Here is a 23,607-nt window from a genome sequence, read left to right as displayed (position 1 = left end):
GTTTTCCCAAAACCTCTACCCTACCCGTTTATTACCCGTACCCGTTGCGGGTTGACGGGTACGGGCGGGTTTTTTTTTTTTTTCTTTTCTGTTTTTTCTGAATTTTTATGCTTTGAGATTCGTGCCAAGTTAAAGGACATATCCCGAAGTCCGTTTAGATATAGGAGTCCGTTTTGAGATTCATGCCAAATTAAAATTAACGACTCAGATCTCATTCTACTCAGTCAGGTATTGCACTGGATCTGAATTCTATAGGGGTCAATTTGAGATTCATGCCAAATTAAAATTGACGGCTCAGATCTCATTCTACTCAGTCAGGTATTGCACTGAATCTGAATTCTAAAAGTAGGCCGCCAAAAATATTTTGAAATTCAAATTTTGAAACGGGTCGGGTACGGGTAGGCGGGTAGACGGGTACGGGTAGGCGGGTCCGGGTAGACGGGTAAACGGGTACGGGTACAACGGGTTTTTTTTCAAATTGGGTTGTCCGGTCCGTTTATTACCCGTACCCGTCTACCCGTCTACCCGTTTGTACCCGGGCAACGGGTACGGGTACCTCGGGTAACGGATACGGACCGGGTAAAACGGGTTGAACCCCTAACGGGTTTAGCAAAACTCTAGAGCCAATGATATTAGATAACTAGAGTGAGGCCAGGGCCAGCCCTGAGCCCCAAATTCCAAAAGTACTCCCAAAAAAGAAAAAAGAAAAAAAAAATTATATGTGTTAAAAACGCAAAAATAGAAAGATTGGAATCTAATTCACGAACAGCTGACAGGGTCCAAAAATATTTTTAGTTATTTCATTTCTTTGCCAAAGAAAAGGTTTTCAATCCTTCTTTTTTTTGGTTTTTTTTCATTTTTCCATTTATTAGTTTCTTCATTTTGAAATCTACCAATTCAACGGTGACTAAAAAAATTTGTGACAGCCGACAGGATCCAAAAATTGAAAACCTTGTTCCGTCGTAGAAATAAAAATATTAAAAATCTAGTTCCACTATTTCTTCAATGTAAATTAATAAACGAGAGAAGAAAGAAATTGAGAAATTGAGACGTAGTCAGATTTTAATTGCTCCAATTTTGTTGTTCTAAAAAACCGAAGTTTTACTTTTCAAATGTGCAATACAAATTTCCAACTTTATTATTTTTCGGTACTATTTTGGGTGATAAATTTTCAAAACTGACTTAGTTTTTTTTGTTTGAACATAATACATATGCAGGAAACAACATTGAGAAAAGAAGAAAATGTGTCAAAGTACTGACATTTTGACTGGTGAGTTTAGCAAAACCGTAATTACAAGAATTAGTCCGAGATAGATACTAAATTTATACTCGTGAACCAAAATTTGTTGAACCAACCACTTTCGTAGAACAAATTGACCGCTCATTGTGTAATTATCTCATATCAAATCTTTATATAAACTGTGCATAATCAGTAGTAATCATCATCAATCACAATAATCGCAACATAAACATCAAAGAGAGAAAAAAAAATCAATTCATGGATTCCCATTTCTCTATTGTAATCTTCTTTGCTCTCTCCATCTCTGTTATTAGTGCCACCACTACCACCTCTAGTAATACAATCTCAGAACCTCTACTATCAGCATGTAGGCTAACACCTGAATCAGAAACATGCCTCAAGTACCTTTCGATATTTCCGAAAAGATTGACAGAAAATATCCATAATATCACTACACTCAGTCTCAGGTAATACATACATTATTATGTAGAGGGTTAAATGCCTCCATTTTTTATGCTTTCACTATGCCTCCATTTTTTTAAACATTAATAAATCAAAATTTAAATCATAAACTTCAAAATAAAACGTTTGATAGAATTTATGTTATTTTCTCTATGTGCTCATAAAAAATTATCACATTTTGATTTTGTTTTTATGTGAATCAATCATTTGAAAATCAACATCTAGAAATTATTTATATTAGTATGTTTTTTACAAGCTCTTGATGACAACCAAAACAAAGTTGAAATGTCACAATTTTTTACGCGTGCATAGATAAAATGATGTAGATCATATCCAACAATTTTAATTTGACTTTTAAGTTTTAAATTTTGATTTATTAACATTTTAAAAAATGGAGGCGTGATAGAGACACAAAAAATGGAGGCATTTGATCCCTCCTCAATATGTATATGTGTACAAACATAAATTAACGGAAACTGAGAAAGGGGAGGTAGCACAATTGGCTAGAAAAATGTCCTAGAGTTGTTATACCCAAAGGTTGAGAGTTCGATTCCCCCTCATGAACCTTGGTAGCTACTACCAAGTTTTCAAAAAAAAAAAATAAATTAACGGGAACTATTTGTCCTTGGTCAATTAAAGACTAAATATTTCTCTTGTGCATGACCTATTTTTTTAATAAAGAGTAAAATGACAATTTTATAAACCTAAAATGAGTTTTAATAAAAAAATGATAAATTAGGTAAATTAGTGAGTTTTTTTTTTAATTTAGAAGGGTAAATACGATATTATGAATGTAAGAATGTTAGAAGGAAAAATACGTAATATTGATATTTTTGAAGGGAATATATGAAATTCTCCCTATTTGTTGTCATATTTCAATAATTGTTGGACTGCAGAGAACAAATAATTTTTTTGTATAGATAAACACTAAAATTATCTCTTAACTGATGCCTAAGCCTAAATTAACTATTTATCTGTTTTCATTATCACATCAGTGCTTCATCTTTTCTGGCAAAGGAGATCCATGCTTTCATTTCACTTTTAAAGGAGGAGGCTCCCTTTGCAATTCCTACATATAAGCATTGCCTAAAAGGTTATGAGATTGTGATCAATGACATTGTGCAACGATTAGATGACTTAACAGAAGCATTGCGTAACAGATCCTTTGTAGGTGTCAGTATTTGGATTTCAAATGCATGGGCAGATGCTACTTCTGCCAAAAAGATTTGCATGGGGAACAACGGACAGCCAAAGATACCGCAACTGTCGAATTTGATGAATGATCTGAGAAAAATGTTGAGGGTTATATCGGCTCTTTTCAAGCTCGATGCGAAGACTAACTAATATTTTTTTTAATGCTTCAAATTGTTATTACTGTATCTAGCTCCTCAAAAGTTCTGATTGATTGAGTTGTAATTAACTTGGTCTGTAATTTGTATTTTGAATTTGATACAGCAAACGTATTGTTAACCTGTGTTCTCAAATATCATGTTGATTCTCTTTCTCTGATAATCTATTATTTTCCATTCGTCATAATTTCAAAATTAATTATCTTTGCTCAAATTTTAGTTCCCATATATGAATTTTTGTAATACACAATTCAGGTAGCGAAAAAAGAAACAAAAAAAAAAGAGAGAAGAAAAACTAAAACCTTAAAAATGTTCTATTCAAAAACTTTGGAAGAAAATTAAACTAGTCTTTGGAAAACCAAGTTGAATATTAAGACCTCAAACTTTTCTCTCGCCCCGGGCCCTGAAATCTTCAGGACCGGCCCTGTATGAATTGTACTATGTTTTCATATTTTCTTTCAAAGTTTAAACAGTGAATTAGAACCGTTAAATTTAAACATAATAATTTATATATAATTTTTTTTTTTAAATAGAACTGTTTTTAAAAAATTTAACGGAACAAGCATTAAATGTGGGGAAGCTATAAAAAAAGACTCCACTGATTCCAGTAGAGTATTTGTTTATAACTTTACCACAAACAGTGCTTGTTCCGTCAAAAAAATTAAAAACAATTCTATTTATAAAAAAAATCAAAAATATATATATTGTTTTTTAGATAGTTATTTAGACAGGTAAAAAAAATACTTAATTTACAAATTTTGATAATTCGAAATAAAAAAATTTCTACTTATTTGAGAAAATAGTAAATAAATTCTAAGAAATATAAAACTTGATGTCCAAACGATTCGGATCAACCGTTAAAACTTTAAAAATAGATATATGGATCTATATATCATTGTACGGATCAATCCGTAATATATATATAGTTACAGCCTCACTTGTAGGGGTGTAAATAGAACGGATTCGGAGCGGATAATGCTAATGCCATATTTGTATCCACCTTTCAATGAGCAGATACAGATACGGATAGTAAATGGATATTATTAACACAACTTATTTTAAATATTTTAATGAATAGACAATTGTATCTCTCAATTAATTTTCTGATCAAGCTGTCATTTGTTTCTTTTTTTAATTTAACAAACTTCTTAAATATCAATTTTTAAATTTGTTATCTTCTTCTTTTTTTTCTTCTTTTTTTTACCTTCTGTTCATGCTATCTTTTGTCGTAAAAGAAATAGTATACTATAAATTGAAAAGAAGAAGAGATTATATAGTATGCTATCCAATCAAATTTTCAAATAATATGTTTTAATTATCTTTTTTTTAGGGTAAGGTGGCAAGATGTCATCTTACGGTTTTTCATTGATAAAGAAAAATATTTACATCGGTACTAAAAGACCGTAATAACGAAACACAAAAAATCAAAAGTAATTACAACGGTTCTCTGCTCCCTAACAATATGTCAACCACTGTTGAATATCTCTTATTGTCTCGCCTAAAAGGATGTGGATCGTCTTTGTCTTTTGAGAGAAAAACCTATTGTTCCTTTCCCGCCAAAGAGCCCAAAGTCCCTCCGCCCAGATGACGTCCCATTCTCTTTTTTGTATCTTGTCCAACGGCTGCGAATGTGCTATCCAAAAGGCGATGTGTGAAGCTATAACCCGCGACGGCGGGAACCTCTGCAATGATCGCATTAGTGCCCACCAAAATGCAGTCGAGTAAGTACACTCCCAGAATAGATGTACACTTGATTCAACTATATTTAGCCCACACATTACACATCCGTCCACTGTGGGGCAGCCCCTTCTCATGAGCACCTCTCTTGTCAACAATTTATTCTGAAATAAAACCCACATAAAGACACGAACTTTCGGTGGGGTTTTGAATTTCCATAGTCGACGAGCGAATTGACAATTGACTCCCCTTGTGTGTAACACTTTGTATGTCGACGCCGTAGAGAAGAGACCCCCGACTTCCCATTTCCACACCACCGATTCCATCGGATGTTGGAACACAGTTGATACCTCAACCAAAGGTACCAGAGATTTCAAATCCTTGAGGAAGAACGAGTGGTTCACGCTGGTGTCCACTTGCATGATGTTATCAATATCGTGTAAGAGTAATAGTGCCTCTGCCCAATTGCTCCTGCGGTCCTGTTGAAGCGCCCAGATCTATTTAGTCAGAAGTGCCTTGTTCTTTGTGTGTAGTTCTATAATTCCCAAACCTCCTTCCTGTTTTAGCGCACACGTTCTTTCCCAGTTAACCAGGCAGTTGATCGGTTTACACGAACCATGTCATGTTTCAATTATCACTTAGACTTTTATTTTTTATAAGACTAATTTTTACATTTTTTTTTTTGGATTTTTTTAACTATTTTTTTAAATAGATAGAAAATCACTACTTTTAAATAGTTTATTATCTTTAGATCAAATGATTTTCTACTTTTTAAAATAGTACAAAAATTATAAAACAATGTAAAATTTCATCTACAATAGTATATACTCATATGAAAGATCATATTGATCAGTTTAGATCCGCTATGTTGGCAGTATTTTTTTTTAAATTATAAATTATATAATTTAACTAATAGTTCGGCTATCGTGCATTGCAATGTATAGGCTCTCTTGTACATTGGACTATAAATTGTTGGTTTTGAAGTTAAAATAGTCCATTTAAATGGCTCATTATGTTCTCCATATCAAAATGTGTTTGGAGACCAAATTTTACTATTTTTTTAGAACTTTTGAAAATTATTGTCTTTCAGAAATTTCTGGACCATAGAAAAATAGTGATTTTCAAAAATTCTAAAAAAATAGCAAAAAAAATTTCCAAAAAAATATAAAATTTGGTCTCCAAGCACATTTTGACATGGATATCAAATTGAATGGTTTGAATCTTTTTTTTAAGTCAAAAACAACGATTTATAGTTCAATGTACAAGAAGGTCTATACATTGTAATGCACCATAGTCCATCTCATTTAACTAAATACTAAGATAAATATATCTTCAAATCTGATATTTCCAATGAATTAATTCTACAATTTACTATCTATTAATTTAATTAGAGGAGGGTTCAAATGCACTCAAATTTTTGTGCACCTAAATGCACCCTATTCTTTTTCTCCATTTTCAAAGTTCGAATAGTCAATCCGAACCGTTAGATGCGATATATATATTAAGATGTGCTTGGAGACCAAATTTTACATTTTTTGGAATTTTTTTACTATTTATTAAGCCACTTTGAAAAATCGCTGATCCAATGGTCTAGAAAATGTAAAATCAGCGATTTTCAAAGTGGCTTAATAAATAGTAAAAAAATTTCAAAAAATGTAAAATTTGGTCTCCAATTACATCTTAATATATATATCGCATCTAACGGTTCGGATTGACTATTCGGACTTTGAAAACAGAGAAAAATGATTTGAAAGATAGGATACATTTGGGTGCACAAAAATTTGGGTGCATTTGAACCCTCTTTAATTATTAGTTTTCTCTTTGTTGATTGGTAGATTAATTTTCCATCTTGTTAATAATGAGTTTTAATTTTTGTCTTCCGTTCTTTATGAAAGAAATGCTTTGAGAGAGATGTTTTGATTATGGAATAAAGTGAATCATAATCATCAAAATAAAGAAATATTTTATTGCATAATCAAATAGGCAAGTAGCAAATTATAGAAGCATGAAAGAAGGGACAAAATTGTCTATACACTTGAAAATTTTGAAACTATTGTGTTAATAAAAAAAAAAAGTATCTGTGTTAAAATCAGCACCCTCGTTTTGCATGTTAACCGTATCTTATAGATTAATGTAATCATCTAACTAAGAATCTTTTGGAAGACTTTCTTTAATTATATTGAATCAAATCCGATCGAGCATATATGTTTCAGCGTTTGTCCCTTTTGTGCCCAATTTTAATGTAAATAACAAAATGGCCCTTTGGAATTTGAAACTTTATTTTAAGTTGGGGAATTCACGGCTATTTTTATTAATACCTCAAAAAAGTTAATTTAAAAATAATCTTGTATTGGATTTTTTTTTCATAAATGCCCCGACCGCTGGGCCTACGGGCGGCCCAAAAAAATCACCAGACCGCTCCCTGCAGAGGTAGGCCACACCCCTACCAGACCGCCCGGGCTAGGGGCGGTCCTCTTTTTTTTTTTAGAGAATCTTAATAATTTTATGAAGAAAATGAATATTGCCCTTAAATGCAACTAGGTTAGATGGATCAGAGTAAAAATTAAAAAGGACCTGCCAATATTAATTAAAAAAAATTAGAAATGGATTACTTAAATTTTCAATGGTAGATCTCTCTCGTTGTAATTATCGAGTTCGGCCAACCTTATTTTCAAATTAAGCTGATCTCATTTTTACAAATAGCACGAGTATAACATGCAATCTGTTTGACGAATATCTGCATAATCTTGTGTTATTTGTTAATTTGAACCAGACGTAAAACATATCAAGAAAGCTACCATTCTACAATAGAAAAAAGGGCTCGTTGTTTTTTGTAGTCTAACATGTGATTAAATGACTCCCAAAAATATTGTAAGGTACCTTACAGTTTAATTTTGATCAAGTAATGAAAAAATTAATTTATTTAAAAAACTTTTGAGAATAAAGATACTTTTTTTTAGAAGAACAAATAATGATACTTTAAATCAGTGTTGCGACTGTTTAGACTGATTAACCGGCTAATAATTAGCCGTTGGCGACAATCAAACTATCACGAATTTTCCTGACTAATTGGCTAATTATTTATGATTATGACCGATTATTTCCAATTAATCGCTTAGCAGTACCAGTCCGTCCAATAAGCGCATACCATTATTACAACTTAAACTTCAAATAACAAAAATAAGTTTATAAAAAAAATGAGTTTATATATACATATAGAGAGAGAGAGAGAGAGTGGCTAATATGCATTCGGTTGCATATGGACCGAAGTGCTTACGGTCCAAATTTGATTTTTCAAAATCCAAACGGTCGATCTGAACCGTTCATCTTGTTCTCCATATTAATATGTGCTTGGAGACAAAATTTTATATTTTTCTGAATTTTTTTATTATTTATTAAGTATTTTACAAAATTGTTGATCCAACGGTAGCTTAACAAAACAGTAAAATCAGCAGCTACGTTGGATCAACAATTTGGTAAAATACTTAATAAATAGTAAAAAAATTCACAAAAATATAAAATTTGGTCTCCAAGCACATATTAATATGGAGAACAAGATGAACGGTTCAGATCGACCGTTTGGATTTTGAAAAATCAAATTTGGACCGTAAGCACTTCGGTCCATATGCAACCGAATGCATATTAGCCACTCTCTCTCTCTCTCTCTCTCTCTATATATATAGTTATATATAGTTATATACACCCATGTATTATATATAAGGAGGGTTAAAATGCACCCTCTCTTTTGTACTCCTAACGTGCACCCTCCTCTCATATCTTCATTTTCAAAGTTCAAATAGTTGATTCGAACCTTCCAACGTGTTCTTCATATTAAAATGTGTTTGGAGACCAAATTTTACATTTTTTTTTTAAAATTACTATTTTTTTAGAATTTTTGAAAATCATCACTTTGCTGAATTTTTTATTATTGTTTGGTTTAATAAAAAAATTCTGAAAAAATAGTAAAAAAAATTCAAAAAATGTAAAATTTGGTCTCCAAGCACATTTTAATATGAAGAACACGTTGGAAGGTTCGAATTGACTATTTAAACTTTGAAAATAAAAATTTGAGGAGATGATGCATGTTAGGAGCACAAAAGGGGAGGTGCATTTTAACCCTCTTCATGATATATACCATTATTACAACTTAAACTTAAACTTCATTATATATACATATATATACATGTGTTATATTATATATACATATACATATATTATAAAAAAAATGAGTTTATAAAAAAAATCCCAAACGACATTTATAAACAAAATACCGATCATTGTATACCTACCGAAAACTTAAACTGGATTTTTGAGGCACTAAACGACATTTTTTTGAAATTCGGATGCTTTCGATACCCGGGAGTGATTCCCAGGTGATATTCGGATCCGTCTCATCTCCCCCTTTCCGAAAAGTGGTCATACGTGCAAATCCGACTTTTCTAGCCAAAGTTATGGTTGTTTAAAGTGTTTTCAAAAGCCGAACTTTGTAAATTCATAACTAATTGTAGAAAAATCCAAATAAATTAAAATTTGTGTCAATTCTGTGTATTTTTTAATTCTCTACATGCTAGTGTAATCAATTTTACAGTTTGGTTCTTGTATCAGTCCAGACTTGCTGATTTACCCAGTGTTTTAAAATGTGATTTTATTCATGCATGCGGAAGGCCACTGCATACCGCATATGCGGTATGCGGACGCATATGCCGATTTTCATGCGGATTTATATATGCGGATTTTAAAATAAAAATTCACATATATATATATATATTCATATTCATATATTTGAATTTATTTTCACATATTAACATAACCAACAATAATTTTTTGATTTTTTTAATATAAATTTTAATTAAAATACAATCAAATTATCAAAACCGCATGGAAAAACTGCATGGCCGCATATTTCAGTCCGCATGGCTGCATATTCAGACCGCATGGCCGCATTTTTAATCCGCATGACTGCATATTCGGACCGCATATGCGGCTGCATGAAAAAACCGTATGGGCATTCTGAGCACGGCTGCCGACCGCATACGCATATGCGGCCCATGTGGCCGCATTTTAAAACACTGGATTTACCATAAGAGGTCAAATTTGATGTTTTTAGTGCTTGGCTTCTGAGTTTGGACTTGATACCATACTAGATGTCAGTCTAGGGTGCATTGTGCATGGACAGAGATCTAATTTGAGATTTTAATATATTTTAGTAGCTCTAAACTACTGTTTTAGTACTAGAAATAAAGAGAAGAAGATCAACAAGCTGTCAGAGGTTGGAAATTTTTGAATCAATGCTAAGTCCTTAATTAGTGTTATCTTTAAACTTGTGATATCCAACTAACAAACCAAATCAAAGTTATAAAGAGTTACGACATCACTTCAAAATATTAAGATCTCTAAAAAAAAAAAAAGAGAGAGAGAGAGGACCGCCTGGACCCCAGGCTCCTAGTGGACCGCCCCTAGCCCGGACAGTCTGCTAGAGGTGTGGCCCACCCCTGCAAGGGGCAGTCTGGTAGGGGTGTGGCCCGCCTTTGCAGGAGGCGGTCTGGTGGCTTTTTTGGGTCACTCGTGGGCCCAGCGGTCGGGGCATTTATGAAAAAAAAAAACCAATACAGGATTATTTTTAAAATTAACTTTTTCTTTTGAGTATTAATAAAAATGGCCGGGGAATTCACATGCGAATTAAATTATCGATATTCCTCTTCAAGTCTTAATCTTATTTCCTACATTGAACTCTCTTGTTGACAATAGATGCATCATTGATTACATGATTTTTTTTTCTTCATTACAATGCTATTCGATAATTCTGAGTACAATTGATTTACTTTTCTTTTTCTTTTTAAGATTTATGGCGACTTATTAGTTATATCTCTTTGATCATGAAATGCCTACCGTGACAAATTTAAAGGGGCCACATCTCTCATGAGTGGGGGCAGTCCGATGAACATCGGACCGTGCTCAGTCGCAGCCGTCCAATTTGCATAAATATTCGTGTACACTTGATCCACTCAAATTTTGAAATGGTCCGCACAAACCTTGATGCAAATACGACGACTCTAAACTGGCATCAGACCGAATTGTAGACGATCATACCGCTCTTTATTCCTTCTAGTAATACTATCTTGCAACATTGTAGACCATAATGTTTTTATTGGTTCTAATATTCTTTGTTCAATGAGCCAATTATTAATGATTTGTAGCTTAAGTCAATGCAATTAAAATAAATTAACAAATGCTCACAAAAATTATAAATCCATTACACTGCTTCCTCAATGCCTACCTTGAACAATTTTTCTCTCCTTCTCTCTCCATCCCCTTCTCTAATGGCGCCACAAAAAAATAGCAACAACATTTTTTACTTGTACCTTCTGTCCCTGATTTGTTCTTTCTCCATCACAGCAACAAGCTCATGGATTGCACACATCCCCCTTCAATGGTGGCCACTTCTCATTCCGGTCCTCTTTGTGCTTGTAATAATCTCAACTGGTGGCTCTGGATTTCTACAACTGAATGACGGGACGGAGTACATGCTTACTGAAAATGCGCCAACAAATCGAGGTTCCAATCCAAACCAGAATGTACCGCAAGTTGCACCATTGCCACTCGAGCAACCTATGGCTGATTACGGCACGAATGGTAAATAGATTTCCAATTTTCCATACCTTTATATTTTTCTTATAAAAAGTGCCTGAGTACTACATGTTATAGCTAGAATGCCAGATATTTCTTAACTTATTTCTTATTAGAGATACCAGGTGCTGTTCCTCCCTCGGTTTTTTTTTTTCTTTCGGGTATTTCGGTTATCGAAATATCTCATATTATGATCTTAAAGGTTTTTGGCATCCAATTTTAGCTATTTGTGAAATGTCAATATACTTAGCTGGTTATATCTTCATCAGCTTGGTGTTGGTGCCAAAAGCTTATTTTACATTATTACCTGATTGCCTGATGATATGGCAACATAGTTGAGGCAATACAGGTTATGAAGATGGTAGAGGTGCAGTACTGACCATGGCAGGGACCAATGAAATTCAAATCCAAGAGATTGAGTTTGGTACGCAAAACATCTTACCAATTTAGCCTCTAACTTCTAAATTTCATCATTTTGTTTCTTCTATTTTTTTTATTTTTATTTTTTAAAAAGCATGACATCCGTTTCATTGAAACCAGAACGGTACAGGAGCCGAATATTACATGTTCCCATTCTCAGCCCACAATGTTTGCATCCTAACCCTATTTTGTTTGTTCTATTGTCACCAAGTTTAGATATTTTCATAGTTTTTTCAAGCTCGTCTTTGAATTTCATATCCAAGTATTGTAATAAAAATATAGGAATATACTCACGTCTGTTGTCCTCGGAATCAATTTTCTGAAAGAAGCAAACATGCTTACAAGTTTGCTTAATCAACTTTTATATTTTCAACGTGTCTACCTATCCCCTGTTTTTTTTTTTTTTTTTAATAATAAAACATGTCCCAAAAGCAATTCACAAGTGAGTCAACTAAATATAAAAATCCCACAGTAATGCAATTCTGTGGTATTTAATGTAAGCCGACCAGCCACCAAAATAAAATGTAGCCCCGGTACTTGAGTTAGGAATTGCTAATAGAATACAAAAACAAGAATTAAATTAAATTAACAATACATTGTATTTGTTTGACGATGCAGAAGAAATTTGTGAGCATGATAGAGAAGAAGAAAGAGAAAAGTGTGAGGAAAATGGCAATGAAAGGGAATGTTTAAAAGAAGAGCGTAAGAGAAACCGCATCACATTGGAGATGCTCCTCATAGCACAGGCAAAGTTTGAAAGAAAGCAACATGCGCATGTAAACAAGAAAAGGAGGAAAATCAAACGAGTACGGGAACTTGTGCCTTCTCTCCTCCGTTGTTTTTCTATTTAGCTCGGCATTTATTTCACTTGCTAATGTCATATGAGAGGATGTGTAATTGTGTATTATTATTATGTGACATGAAATTAATCTAAGCAATTTTATACCCATCCAACTCTTATCATCAACCCCCCATCCACCTCACTAGTCTATTTCTCTCTCCAAAACTTAATCACACATAACCGCTCCTCCTCTGTTGATCTTTGCAAAGCAATCCTCGACCCAAAACCTCTCTCTCTCATCACCTGAGAAATCTCAAGTGGGTCATTTTCACTCAATAAGACCATGTAAGTCAACCCATTACTCGATAATAACTCATCTATCACATCTAAGATTCTATCTATGACCATTCTACCCTTAAACCCGCCAGCCCAAGATGAGACAATACCAACTGCACCAACTTCATCCTCGGGTGTTGGTACGTATGGTGGATTGACCACCAGAACATCGATGCTTTTCCAGAGACGTTTCTGGAGGCACAAGGCAATGTCAGTCACCGCCACTTCACAATGTACACCATGGTTGGCTGAGGTCTGCAGTGTGGTTTGAGTTGCATGCAGGTTTATGTCAGTTGCAAAGAATTGGGTCGAGGAGCAATATTCGCTGAGAATTAAGGCTAGGGATGTTATCACATAGCCCGAGCCACAGCCAATCTCTAGACAAAATTTAGGATTTTGGTTAATGAGATTTGATCGGTCAGCCAAGAGTGCATCAACTAGGAGAAATGAGTCGTCGCATGGTTCGTATACTTCTGGATGACTGCTTACGAGCTGCATTTTTGCAATTTTTGGTGCAAATTCAGGTGAAACCTGAAAACAGAAAACATATATAGATAAATAATAAGGAAAAGTATTATATCATATACTTATACATAAAAGGATCACATAAAAGGACAGAATAAGAATTAAATGCAGCTTACAACTTTGGGATCACAATGATTTATTTTCATCTTTCCAAAGTGAAATATATGCAAAATTCAAAAAGAGGAGCAAGGACGTAGATATTCAGCTTACAACTTTTTGCAGTTCCTTTCTTTCTTCAGAGGGACTTGCAAGTTCCATCTCCTGAGGTTGCTCCATATCTAGCAACCAGTTCAAAGGACAAAAACAAATACAAGAAAAAAAAGAATGAATATCGACTCAAGGAACGGGTGTAAATAACCAAAACTAATAGCCCTCATAAATTAACAAAATATTGAAGCACAAATATGCATCAACTAAGGCTTGAAAAAATTATCCAATCAAGAACTCCATCTTACAACTTAAAAATCAAATAAGAAGTTTTAAGTAAACTGTGAAAGAAAATCCTTGATTTGATCAATGTATGGAGACCGAGTTGGGATGATGTGCCCCATATTATGTTCTATTGTGATAGAAGAACCCTGATTAAACATAGCACGGAGTGCAATACTCTGTGACCGATCAATTTGCCTATCTTTCTGGACATTCCCATTGCCAAAACAATGAAGTGAAGGCATTCTTATTGGATCCTCGTCAAAACCTGGCAAAGACGCCTGGTAGCCCGAAAAGAGCATCCCAAATCGAAAACCTGATAAACCGTTAGAAATCTGTTTATGCTTGCAATAAAGTGCGACCATTGCTGCCCCTTGGGAAAACCCTAAAATCCCATCAAATGGGCCAATTTGCATGACCGTTTCATCAAGATAAGAGCACGACTCATTGAAACCCTCGGTTTGATCCATGTATTGTAGCGGGTCAAAAGGTACATCAGTAGCAGTCCAGTTATCCAGTCCACATAAGTCGTTGGATCGAGAAGGAATCAGCCAGGCAAATTTCTTTTTAGAAAGTTGATTCGGTGCACAACATGGGTTAAAATTTGAAGTTGAGTTTTCATTTGGTACATAAATAAATGGGAGTTCATGAGGGGCGTCGATAAAAATAAGTTCGGCAAGGTTCTTTAGTTTCTTTGCTAATGAAGCAGTTCTTCCTTTGAAACCTGACCCATTTTGCCGAAATCCATGCAAGCACAAAATCCTTAACTTACTAAAGGGGAAGTTGATTTCTGTAGAATAAATAAACAAAAGAATTTGATTAATACGGTTGAACTATTCATTTTACTTGTAAAATTATGTATAGAATCTACATGGTATCAATGCGGTTGACAACGTGCCATCTAATTTGGTAACTCTGACCAAAATAATGCTCAACCTGCACAATTAAGCCCCAGTTAACCATCCATTGTGTATATGCCTCAGTTAACCCATCAGTTTCATTCCTTTATTTTCTTTTTTGTTCCTTTGCCTTCAAGAGACCTCAATCGTACAACTAAACATCAAACCATAAAATAGAGAAAACTGGACACTAAAAGAGAAGAAAAAACATGAGTGATCTAAGGTCAAATTGAGTCCTAGTTGATTCGACGACTAAAATTTTACAGACATTTCTGAACTGAATGAAACTGTATTGTATCATTGAGCTCAATAGGTAATTTCACAGAGGCTGAGCTGGGGATAATTGGACAGAATTGCATACTTGGATGAACTGGTGCCCTTTCTGTGGCGACAGGTAAAAGTAAAGACATAAGATATGATTACTGCCTAAACAGTTCTGATACAGACCTTACCATTTGTCAAAGAAAATTCATCAGTAGAAGGCTTGGTTTGATCCGTTGACTGTGTTTCTAATGAATCAGACATAACTTCTACGGGTAACTCCTCTGTGCTTGAACCCTTTTCAATTTTCTGACAAAGGTCACATTTGTATTCTTTGGCTCCTCTCCCCTGCAGAAAAGAAACAAATACTAAGCAGATAAAAAATAACAACAACAACAAAAGAAAACAGACCAATTAATCAACCTCATAAATTGTATCAGAGAGCTCAGTTGATTCTAAACACCATAATAGAATGGTAAACAAATCATCAGAGTCCATGAACAGAATGAAGTTGTACCAGCCTAAATTGCAAAGTCCAGAAAATGAAGCTGTACCTCCCAATGACAAAAACCATTTTCTAAATAATGCAAACAGACCAAATTTACAGACTAAAAAAAATGTAAAAGGTGACGCTGTTTTTAGGCATGGCTAGGAAAAAAAATCAAAAGTAAATAAATTTACCTCACACTGAGAGCAGACTAAAACCAGCATGCGGCAGAAACTGCACCTGTTACGAGATGAATAGTCATCAAAGGAAGAACCACATAGCAAACAAGAGCCAACTACCTTAGCATCTGAGCTTCCAACAGAAATCCTGCATCTCAGTGCATGAAAAATTAGTTATAGTTCCATGTATTTAGCACTGTTTCGGAAACAGGCCTCAAGTAAGACGCAGTCGACCCAAAACTGTTCAGTGCCAAGCCAGATTATTAAAAATGTTAAACAAAGAATCAATTTAATCCAATTGGCCTCAATTAACCCTGACTTGTGCAATTACATGCTCAATCAAATCACATTGTTTATGAACGTTTTTTTTTTTTTTTTCTTGGCTTATTTGGTGCTTGATTCTTAAAAATATGTGTAATTAACATCAGAAGGTGAGTAGTAGTGGAAACTCATTTGGAGAAAACAGGACTTATAACACATCTGACTAAAAGAGGTTCTTAAAGTTTAAGAACACCACTGACCTATGATCAAAAACAAAATTCTTTCCTTTGAAGAAACCTCCATCAGGATATTCCTCCAGATACCTTTGAATACCACCATATAACTATCATGACAAAATGAGAGAATAAAGAACATATATCACTAAAATAACAAAACAATATGAAGGTCATAAAAATAAAAGTAAAATTTAAAGAAATAGAACATACTACCTGAAACACATTTTTAAATTCAGCACCCTTGGTGCGGATATACGCAGATGCCATTTCACACCGTATACCTCCAGTGCAATACCTGAAATCAGACATATACATGCTGACATGCTGCATAATTTTATGTTTCTTCCTTTATTATAAATATACCCAGAAGCATGCAAATCTTATCTATATCAAGGGCAGCAATAAATAAGGACAAGTACTTCATTCACCATAGTCCAGATAAACCAAAGAAGACTATGGACTATACTCAGCCAGATTTGTTATTTCAAAACAAATATAAAGTGCATGGGTATTTATTGATTCATGTCATTAGCACACGAAGAAACATTGACCTATACACAATAGTCCGATTGTGTTCATCCTTCCTGTGGAATGGCAAAGCACTTTAATTCTAATTATTTAGATTGTCTAATGTTTTGATGCTTAAATCTAACAGCAAAATTAAGCATAAATGGGTCAGGCCTGATCCGACCACCCAAGGAACCCGAAATTGACCTGATTATATATCCATCAGTTAACCCATTCTGTTTGTTTAAAATCTGCAGCTACTGACTAGGATAAGGAGATGAGAGAGAGAAGTATATACATGAGAATAGATTTTCCTTGGAGCTGGTCTGCATGGTTGTCAATCCAAGAAGGGAGGTCACTATACTGACGTGTCTCCGGGTCAAGCGTTTCCACATTTGGCACCTCAAACTTCCCTATTCTTGTCTCATACACATTTCTCGCATCCAATAAGATTATCTCCTCCCCATTTCCACCTCCATTCACTGTCAAACAAAAAACATGTGATGCAATATGAGAACTTGAAAATTACATGCAAGTGTTCAAATATAGGCTAGGTTAAATCAGAGCTGGCCAATTAATAAGAAAACTTTGAGCTCCAATCAGTATGAGTTCTGGCCAGACCTGTTTTGGTTGAGAAACAGTTGATGTGATATCTTAGTGTGGCCAAAAACAAACTTAAGTTTTGAGTTAAATGGTCAAGGAGTGAAACTAGTTAACCTAGTCTAAAAACTCTGCTTCTTATATTTGTTAGTATATTTTTATTTCACAAATCATTAATAGCTCAGCTCATTTATTTTCTTTAATTTTAGAAATTTGTTCTCAAGTACAATTAAGCCTATTTAACAGGCCAGTGTCACTAATGATCAATACTTAAAATTAATTTCTAGATTTCAATGTGCTTCTCTCTACTTTTGTCTTCTTCTCTGTTTGTTCTCTTTTTCTCTATAACATTTTGACCCTAGATACCCTACTATTAAGACCCTTAAAACTGAATGCATCATTAAGCCAATGGATTCATTTTAAAAAAGAAGGGAAAAAAAAAAACCACCATGCAGAACAAACCCAGCTTTTAGGTAACAAAAATATTTAACAACTTACTGACATCATGAAGCACAGAGTGGAATTCAGTTGCTGACAAGTGTCGTCCAGCATTAGAAACATCTGGTGAACTTGCCAGAGGATTTGACCTAAATGTCACCAGTTCCTGACATACGGGACAAAATGGCATTCAACCTTATAATCATAAAAGGAGAGAGGAAATATAACTGCAACGTTTTTTCAAAATAGAACCCAAATTCTAGCACATATTCAACATGGTCTACAGCTTCGCTAGATATTTTGCAGATGTGAATGAAATGGCAAAAATGATTTGACAGTTTCTTGATTAACCTTAATTAAAAAAGAATGGTGTATATAATTTACCCTGTATAAAGGAGAAAATGAGTTCATTACAAAGAGGGGTAATTTTTACAAGTTTCATATAATTATGCCTCATCAACACCTAATACTAGTGCAAATAGTCATACCAATTCTTAGGCAAATTACAGACATGAGAACACTGCATTTACTTTGTTAGCCTGAAGAAAACTACACATTGATTTGTAAAAAAGTTACAATAAATTCAAATGGAAGAATGTTAAAAATCAGTAAGAGTACCTTTACAACTCTGATGGATAGAGAATCAAACCCACATTCTCTTATGATCTTATTGTCTGTTGGTTGGTCACAACTTGCAAGCTTGAAGTCAGTCCCGTCAAATAGTGGGTTTAATTTCATTTCTTTGATATGCTTCTCTAGAGATTCCATCTTGCCCCCAACCTAACCAAAAATAAAAGAAAAAGGTTTATGAAGTTCATTTCTAATATTTACATTATCATGAAAGCATGGATTTTACAAATTTAGTAATGCTTGTCTGATTTGAGTACTGATGTGACCAAAAAGTTATTTTACCTATAGTTGTGGTTGTATTTTTCTGAGTCAATTTAATGCTCAATTGTGTAGTTAACATTAATGTGAAATTAATTTGGTTTGGCTGAGGGAAATTGAACGTTTGAATTCAGGCATTTTGAAAAAAAATGAAGGTTGGGCTGATTCAGAGCCGTTTGCGTAGTTCTTAATTGATAAATTGTTGGGGTTAAATCAGGCTAGATAAGAACAATTCAGAGAACCTAATAATAAATGCCTCGCCAGACCAGCACATCAAATCTGAGCTTGGTTTTAATTGATATGCGATATGAAGCACATCCAGTTTAGAAAGGAGAAGAAAGAAATAAAGAAACAAAGTACAGTGACATTGACGCCGTCAGGAGCGACACGGACACGGCCGACGAGGCCCAGAGATGGGCAGTTGGAGTCGTAGAAATCAACAATCGATTGAACATCTGGGATTTTAGCGTACTTGTAATAGAGGAGCACACCATATGCTTCTTCTTTCGCCTCCATTGATCAACAATGCAATCGCAACCTGTCGAGTTCAAAACCCTAACCTCAGCTGTCACCTGTCAGGTCGTAGCCCAAGTCAAAAGGTCAAAACCTCTAATTGTTATAAGAATAACAACTTAACAAGTTGCTTTATGTTTGATTACTACTGTTAAGTGATTTTTTATGCCCCCCACTGGCCCCAGTATACATGATTTCATCAGTTTCACCATTTACGCGTAGCACAAGAATCTCAACCATTTAATAATAGGTTATGTTGCAAGGATTTACTACTTGGTTGTAACAAATCAAATGTCATATGAGATGTGTTAACAAATTGAGGCTATTTAAGAGTTTAAAAGTAACTGGAAAAGTAAAGTCTCAATGCTGCAATCATTTTGATAACTGGTTGAAACAATAGCTAATTGAAATGTGGTTATCTATTTGGTATGTGTTAGTAAATTGATTATATGACATTGATATTTTAAATTTTAAAGTAATAATATATTTTTCTAATCTAGTGCATTAGTTCATTTGTTAATTTTTCAAGTTTTATGAAAAAAAAGAACATTATTATAGACTAATATTAGTATTTAGGAATAATAGTTTGAAATGTGAAATATTCAAAAAAACAATCTTGGACTTCTTTGATAAAATATACAATTAAAATAATATTTTTGAAATATATCAAGATAAAATTATTAATAATTAATTGAAAAAATAGACACATTTCAGAAAAAAGAAACGAAGTTGCTAAATATCTTACATCACATTTGTTTCCGAAAAATTATAATTGTGCTTCTAACAATATAATATCATATAACATTTAACAAAATGCCAAGTACTGTGCTATTCAAAAGATAGGATTCTCTAAACCACTTGTTAAATACGGTAGTGCCAATTTTCCAGTGACTGAACAGTTAATATTTCCAGAAGTAGGCTATTTCTCATGCTGTGATTATTTTAACTACTTTCTTGTCCCCAAATATCTCATGTATCAGCATCACTAGGGAGAGAAGTGACTTTGTTTATGATACTGTTATATCTTGATAGAATACATATTATGATGTGTAAAAGAAGGGGGCACAAAATAAAAATAGTTGATATCATTACTGAACAGCATATTAGTGTATTGCATTTGCCTCTCCAGGTTAAACCAGATGGTGGCATTCAAAGAGATGCCAAAAATATCACTTGGACATATTGTTCTTCCAGAAGGATTTAAAAAATCACATGCGTCCGTCCTATTCAAATGGAATGGTGCATTTTTTTTTATCATACTATCAATGTCGCAAGCTTAACTGACATGTCATAGTTATTTCTAAGTGGAATAATATTGATCTAGATAGAAAGATCTTAATAAAGCAAAGCATTCTCGTATCAAAGATAATTAGGGATGTATGAAAGTAAAATTCTGGTATCATTGGATACAAAATTTACCAATAGCAAACAGAGTTCAAGAACATAGTGATATTGTTATTTTTTTTAAAGCTTCATAGAGTTTGCAAAGTGGTGAGAGAGGCTCAAACTCTCGACCTTTGGTATTTAATAGAGTGGGAAAAATGGTATGGCTGAACCAGCTCCATCACAAAACGATACGATTACAACACAGAACAAACGATACGATTACAACACAGAACGGCACGCATATCAATTATGTGCTATAACTCGTGTGTCCCGTATTGTGACCATCTTTAGAAAATTTGACACGTCACATGAAAGATCTAGTAACAACCCATCACGACACATGGTCACGCGAGTCGCGAGTCATGTATAATTATGACCGTTAGATCTTATTATCTTAATCAAATAGTGAATCTTAAATAAACTAATCTAAATTATGATCAAATGATTATGCAAGTCACGTTTGATTATGGCACATTTGAGCACGATGTGACTCACGTAGTATGACCATTCACGTGCTATAACTACCCCTTGATATTTTAATCACAGCAAGGCACGACACGAAAAAAAATAACTTAATTACGACATATTAATCACAACACGGCACGTTTTTTCTACTTCAATATCCAACCGTCCTACAACTTTTTCCTAGCCACAATTGGCTACCGCCCCTTCCTCCACTGACATTGTTATTAAAAGGCACAACGCGAGTTCAGTACCAAATGCTACACAAGGCTACGGGCTTTCCTAAAAACATATAAAAAGCTAACTAACACATGGCACTTTATTAGAAGCATTCAAAACATTCTGACATAAAATGAGATCTCTAATTCTTATCTAACCTAACCTCCATGCATTAATTGAGAACAAAAACTTCCTTTGAGAATTTGATTAACATAATCCAAATTAGAAATTTTGTTTATAAACTAGAGTTCACTTTCTCCTACTGATGGCTTGTCATTAACAGCAACAAGCTTGGTATCAAATATCAGCGTGGCTCCACCTGGTTGCGATTAAATTTAGAAAAATTATACATAACCATTCAAAGATCTAATTAGATTGAAAATGAAAAACGAATGAATTATTTTTTTTCAAAATTCAAAATATGGAGAAAATTAAGGTGAAGTTTAAAAAAGAAGGCGCAAAGATATCGAAAAGTGGTACCAGGGATAACAGGAGGGAATCCTTGATCACCATACCCAAGCTTGGCTGGTATCTTTAGTTTCCTCTTCTCACCCACACACATCCCCAAAAGCCCCTGATCCCAACCTACACAAAATTTATGCTACATTAGCCCCAATATAACTTTCAAATTTAAGCCAGAGACCTTTGTACATTTACCTGTTTCAAGGAAACAGGTGGATAATTCCACTACCTCAAAGCAAAAAAAGAAGTGAGAGACATACCTTCAAAAATACTAATTCCCTGTCAGTGCTGACTAAAAGTACATTCATTTTTTTGTTTTGTTTTTGCTTGTTTCTCTATTGTTTTGTGGAATGAAAGATGAGGGTGGTAAAGCATTAAACTATCACATAATTAGGGAACAATCTCCTTTTTTTAACTTTTGGGAACATTCCTGAAATTTATTCTGTAAACAAAATGAAAAAAAGTCACCAACCTTTGATGACTTGGCCACTACCGAGTTCAAATTCAATTGGGTCACCCCTTTCAAAGCTGGAATCAAACACCTTACCATCGGTAAGTGTCCCCTAAAAAAATCACCACACAAGTTACAATATGATTCCTTCTGTTGGCTTTTGTTATTATTTTGTTATTATTTACTGACCATTAACCCTATTTATTGCAGGGATATATAACTGTAACAGACACCATGCTTCTGAGTTCTGAGCTTGGTTGGTTTGGCACAATTGAAGTTTTGGTGTCAAACTGTGTCAGTCTTTGGATTTCTGTTGTCCTTCAACCAGAATTTGATGATTCAACACGAATGGGATTTTGAAAAGTTGATAGAAAATAATAAAACATACCCGATAGTGGACTTTGATGCGGTCTCCTTTGTGAGCTTGGATGCTGCATGTTTCTGGCTTGTACTGAATCAATAGATGAAAAAGAATAAATACTGTCTTTGCAAGATAAGATGCAGTGATGTTGAATTCTGGAAGTAGAAACTACATCTCTATACATATACCAGTTCAAATGTGACCATTGATCCAACACTTGTACATTTCCCTAGACAAAGAGGCTCTTTTGTTTTACATTTTTGATGGACCTTAATGGATTTGTGCTATTTAAGCATCAATTAACACAATAGGCAATAAAGGACCAAATGAAAACAAGGATTTGTAAGACTTGAATCCTAAATGGGAATACTAACCTTTGTAATTTTTGGAACACCATTATATAAAATCATGAAAATTTTAGAATTTTGAGAATGCATGTGCTTCAGAATTCTCCCATAATTCCAACTTCAATTGCTCCCAAATTCCCAATTTAGACACTGTATTCAATTAAGACACCATTTAAAAGATATCTCAAATCATACCTTGACGTCTATCTGAAGCTCTTTTACATCAGCAGATTTCTTCGCGGAAGCTGGAATTACAAAGCATCGTTAGATTAGAACCAAAAGAAGCCCAGCAAGAAATTCGATCGGTGGAAAGGAGAGATTGATAAGCTTTAGATGGGACTCTTATTACCTGAAAGGAGAATTGTAGTGGCAAACACGATGCAAAGGAGAAGCTTTGCCTTTGCCATGGCGACTGGTAATACGACCTCGTTTGTTCCTTTTCTTTCATGAACGAAAACTAGAAACTAGAAAGCTATAGCCGATCCGTACAGTAAAGAATTTTAGCAGACTAGTTATGGCTTCATGCAGCGCACGGTCTATCCAATCACAAGAGAAGAGCGGGGTTCGTGCACCGCATGAAGCCAAAACTACTCTGTTAAAATCTTTACCCTATAAACGATGCGATATACGAGTCCAGATCCATGGAGTAACTCAAATTTTAATTTTAGATCAGGACCGTCAGATCAGAATCGGGGCTAACAAGGCAGAATTGCTTGAATATTTCGTACAAAACAGATTAGACGGTCTGGATCTAAATTCAATGTTTAATCACTGTTTTTGGATGGTCCAGAATTTTCATATCAA

The 23,607-nt window shown here is 34.2% G+C and overlaps 3 protein-coding genes across 3 annotated transcripts; all 3 read right to left on the bottom strand.

Annotated features, from left to right (window-relative positions):
- Positions 1-12,710: 12,710 nt before the first annotated feature.
- On the bottom strand, positions 12,711-13,659 carry LOC144569362 (S-adenosyl-L-methionine-dependent methyltransferases superfamily protein). The gene is made up of 2 exons (XM_078319670.1): positions 13,534-13,659; positions 12,711-13,423 (listed from the first exon to the last, which is right to left on the bottom strand). The coding sequence occupies exons 1-2, from the start codon at positions 13,561-13,563 to the stop codon at positions 12,764-12,766; spliced, it is 690 nt and encodes a 229-aa protein (XP_078175796.1). The 5' UTR covers positions 13,564-13,659; the 3' UTR covers positions 12,711-12,763.
- A 163-nt stretch (positions 13,660-13,822) lies between these two features.
- Positions 13,823-19,226, bottom strand: LOC144569359 (rhodanese-like domain protein). Its single transcript, XM_078319665.1, has 9 exons — positions 18,963-19,226; positions 18,333-18,494; positions 17,775-17,880; positions 16,975-17,158; positions 16,383-16,464; positions 16,194-16,276; positions 15,688-15,820; positions 15,198-15,354; positions 13,823-14,636 (listed from the first exon to the last, which is right to left on the bottom strand). Exons 1-9 carry the CDS (start codon positions 19,116-19,118, stop codon positions 13,897-13,899), a joined length of 1,803 nt encoding a protein of 600 aa, XP_078175791.1. The 5' UTR covers positions 19,119-19,226; the 3' UTR covers positions 13,823-13,896.
- Positions 19,227-21,256: 2,030 nt separating this feature from the next.
- LOC144569363 (peptidyl-prolyl cis-trans isomerase FKBP15-2-like) lies at positions 21,257-23,284 on the bottom strand. Its single transcript, XM_078319671.1, has 6 exons — positions 23,153-23,284; positions 22,999-23,048; positions 22,484-22,546; positions 22,117-22,207; positions 21,663-21,767; positions 21,257-21,501 (listed from the first exon to the last, which is right to left on the bottom strand). Exons 1-6 carry the CDS (start codon positions 23,208-23,210, stop codon positions 21,425-21,427), a joined length of 444 nt encoding a protein of 147 aa, XP_078175797.1. The 5' UTR covers positions 23,211-23,284; the 3' UTR covers positions 21,257-21,424.
- Positions 23,285-23,607: the final 323 nt, after the last annotated feature.

This window comes from Carex rostrata, chromosome 18, assembly GCF_964058835.1.
Source record: "Carex rostrata chromosome 18, lpCarRost1.2, whole genome shotgun sequence".
Classification (NCBI taxonomy): Eukaryota; Viridiplantae; Streptophyta; class Magnoliopsida; order Poales; family Cyperaceae; genus Carex; species Carex rostrata.
This window is presented reverse-complemented; position numbering and strand designations above follow the sequence as displayed.

Coding starts and splice junctions, on each gene's coding strand:
- LOC144569363 (XM_078319671.1), bottom strand. CDS start 23,210: ATGGCAAAGGCAAAGCTTCTCCTTTGCATCGTGTTTGCCACTACAATT. Junction 23,049..23,152: donor CACTACAATTCTCCTTTCAG/GTAATAAGAGTC, acceptor TTGTAATTCCAG/CTTCCGCGAAGAAATCTGCT. Junction 21,768..22,116: donor TAGTGGCCAAGTCATCAAAG/GTTGGTGACTTT, acceptor AATTTTGTGTAG/GTTGGGATCAGGGGCTTTTG.
- LOC144569362 (XM_078319670.1), bottom strand. CDS start 13,563: ATGAAAATAAATCATTGTGATCCCAAAGTT. Junction 13,424..13,533: donor ATCATTGTGATCCCAAAGTT/GTAAGCTGCATT, acceptor TTCTGTTTTCAG/GTTTCACCTGAATTTGCACC.
- LOC144569359 (XM_078319665.1), bottom strand. CDS start 19,118: ATGGAGGCGAAAGAAGAAGCATATGGTGTGCTCCTCTATTACAAGTAC. Junction 18,495..18,962: donor CTGACGGCGTCAATGTCACT/GTACTTTGTTTC, acceptor ATTTTTGGTTAG/GTTGGGGGCAAGATGGAATC. Junction 17,159..17,774: donor CTCTGTGCTTCATGATGTCA/GTAAGTTGTTAA, acceptor TTTGTTTGACAG/TGAATGGAGGTGGAAATGGG.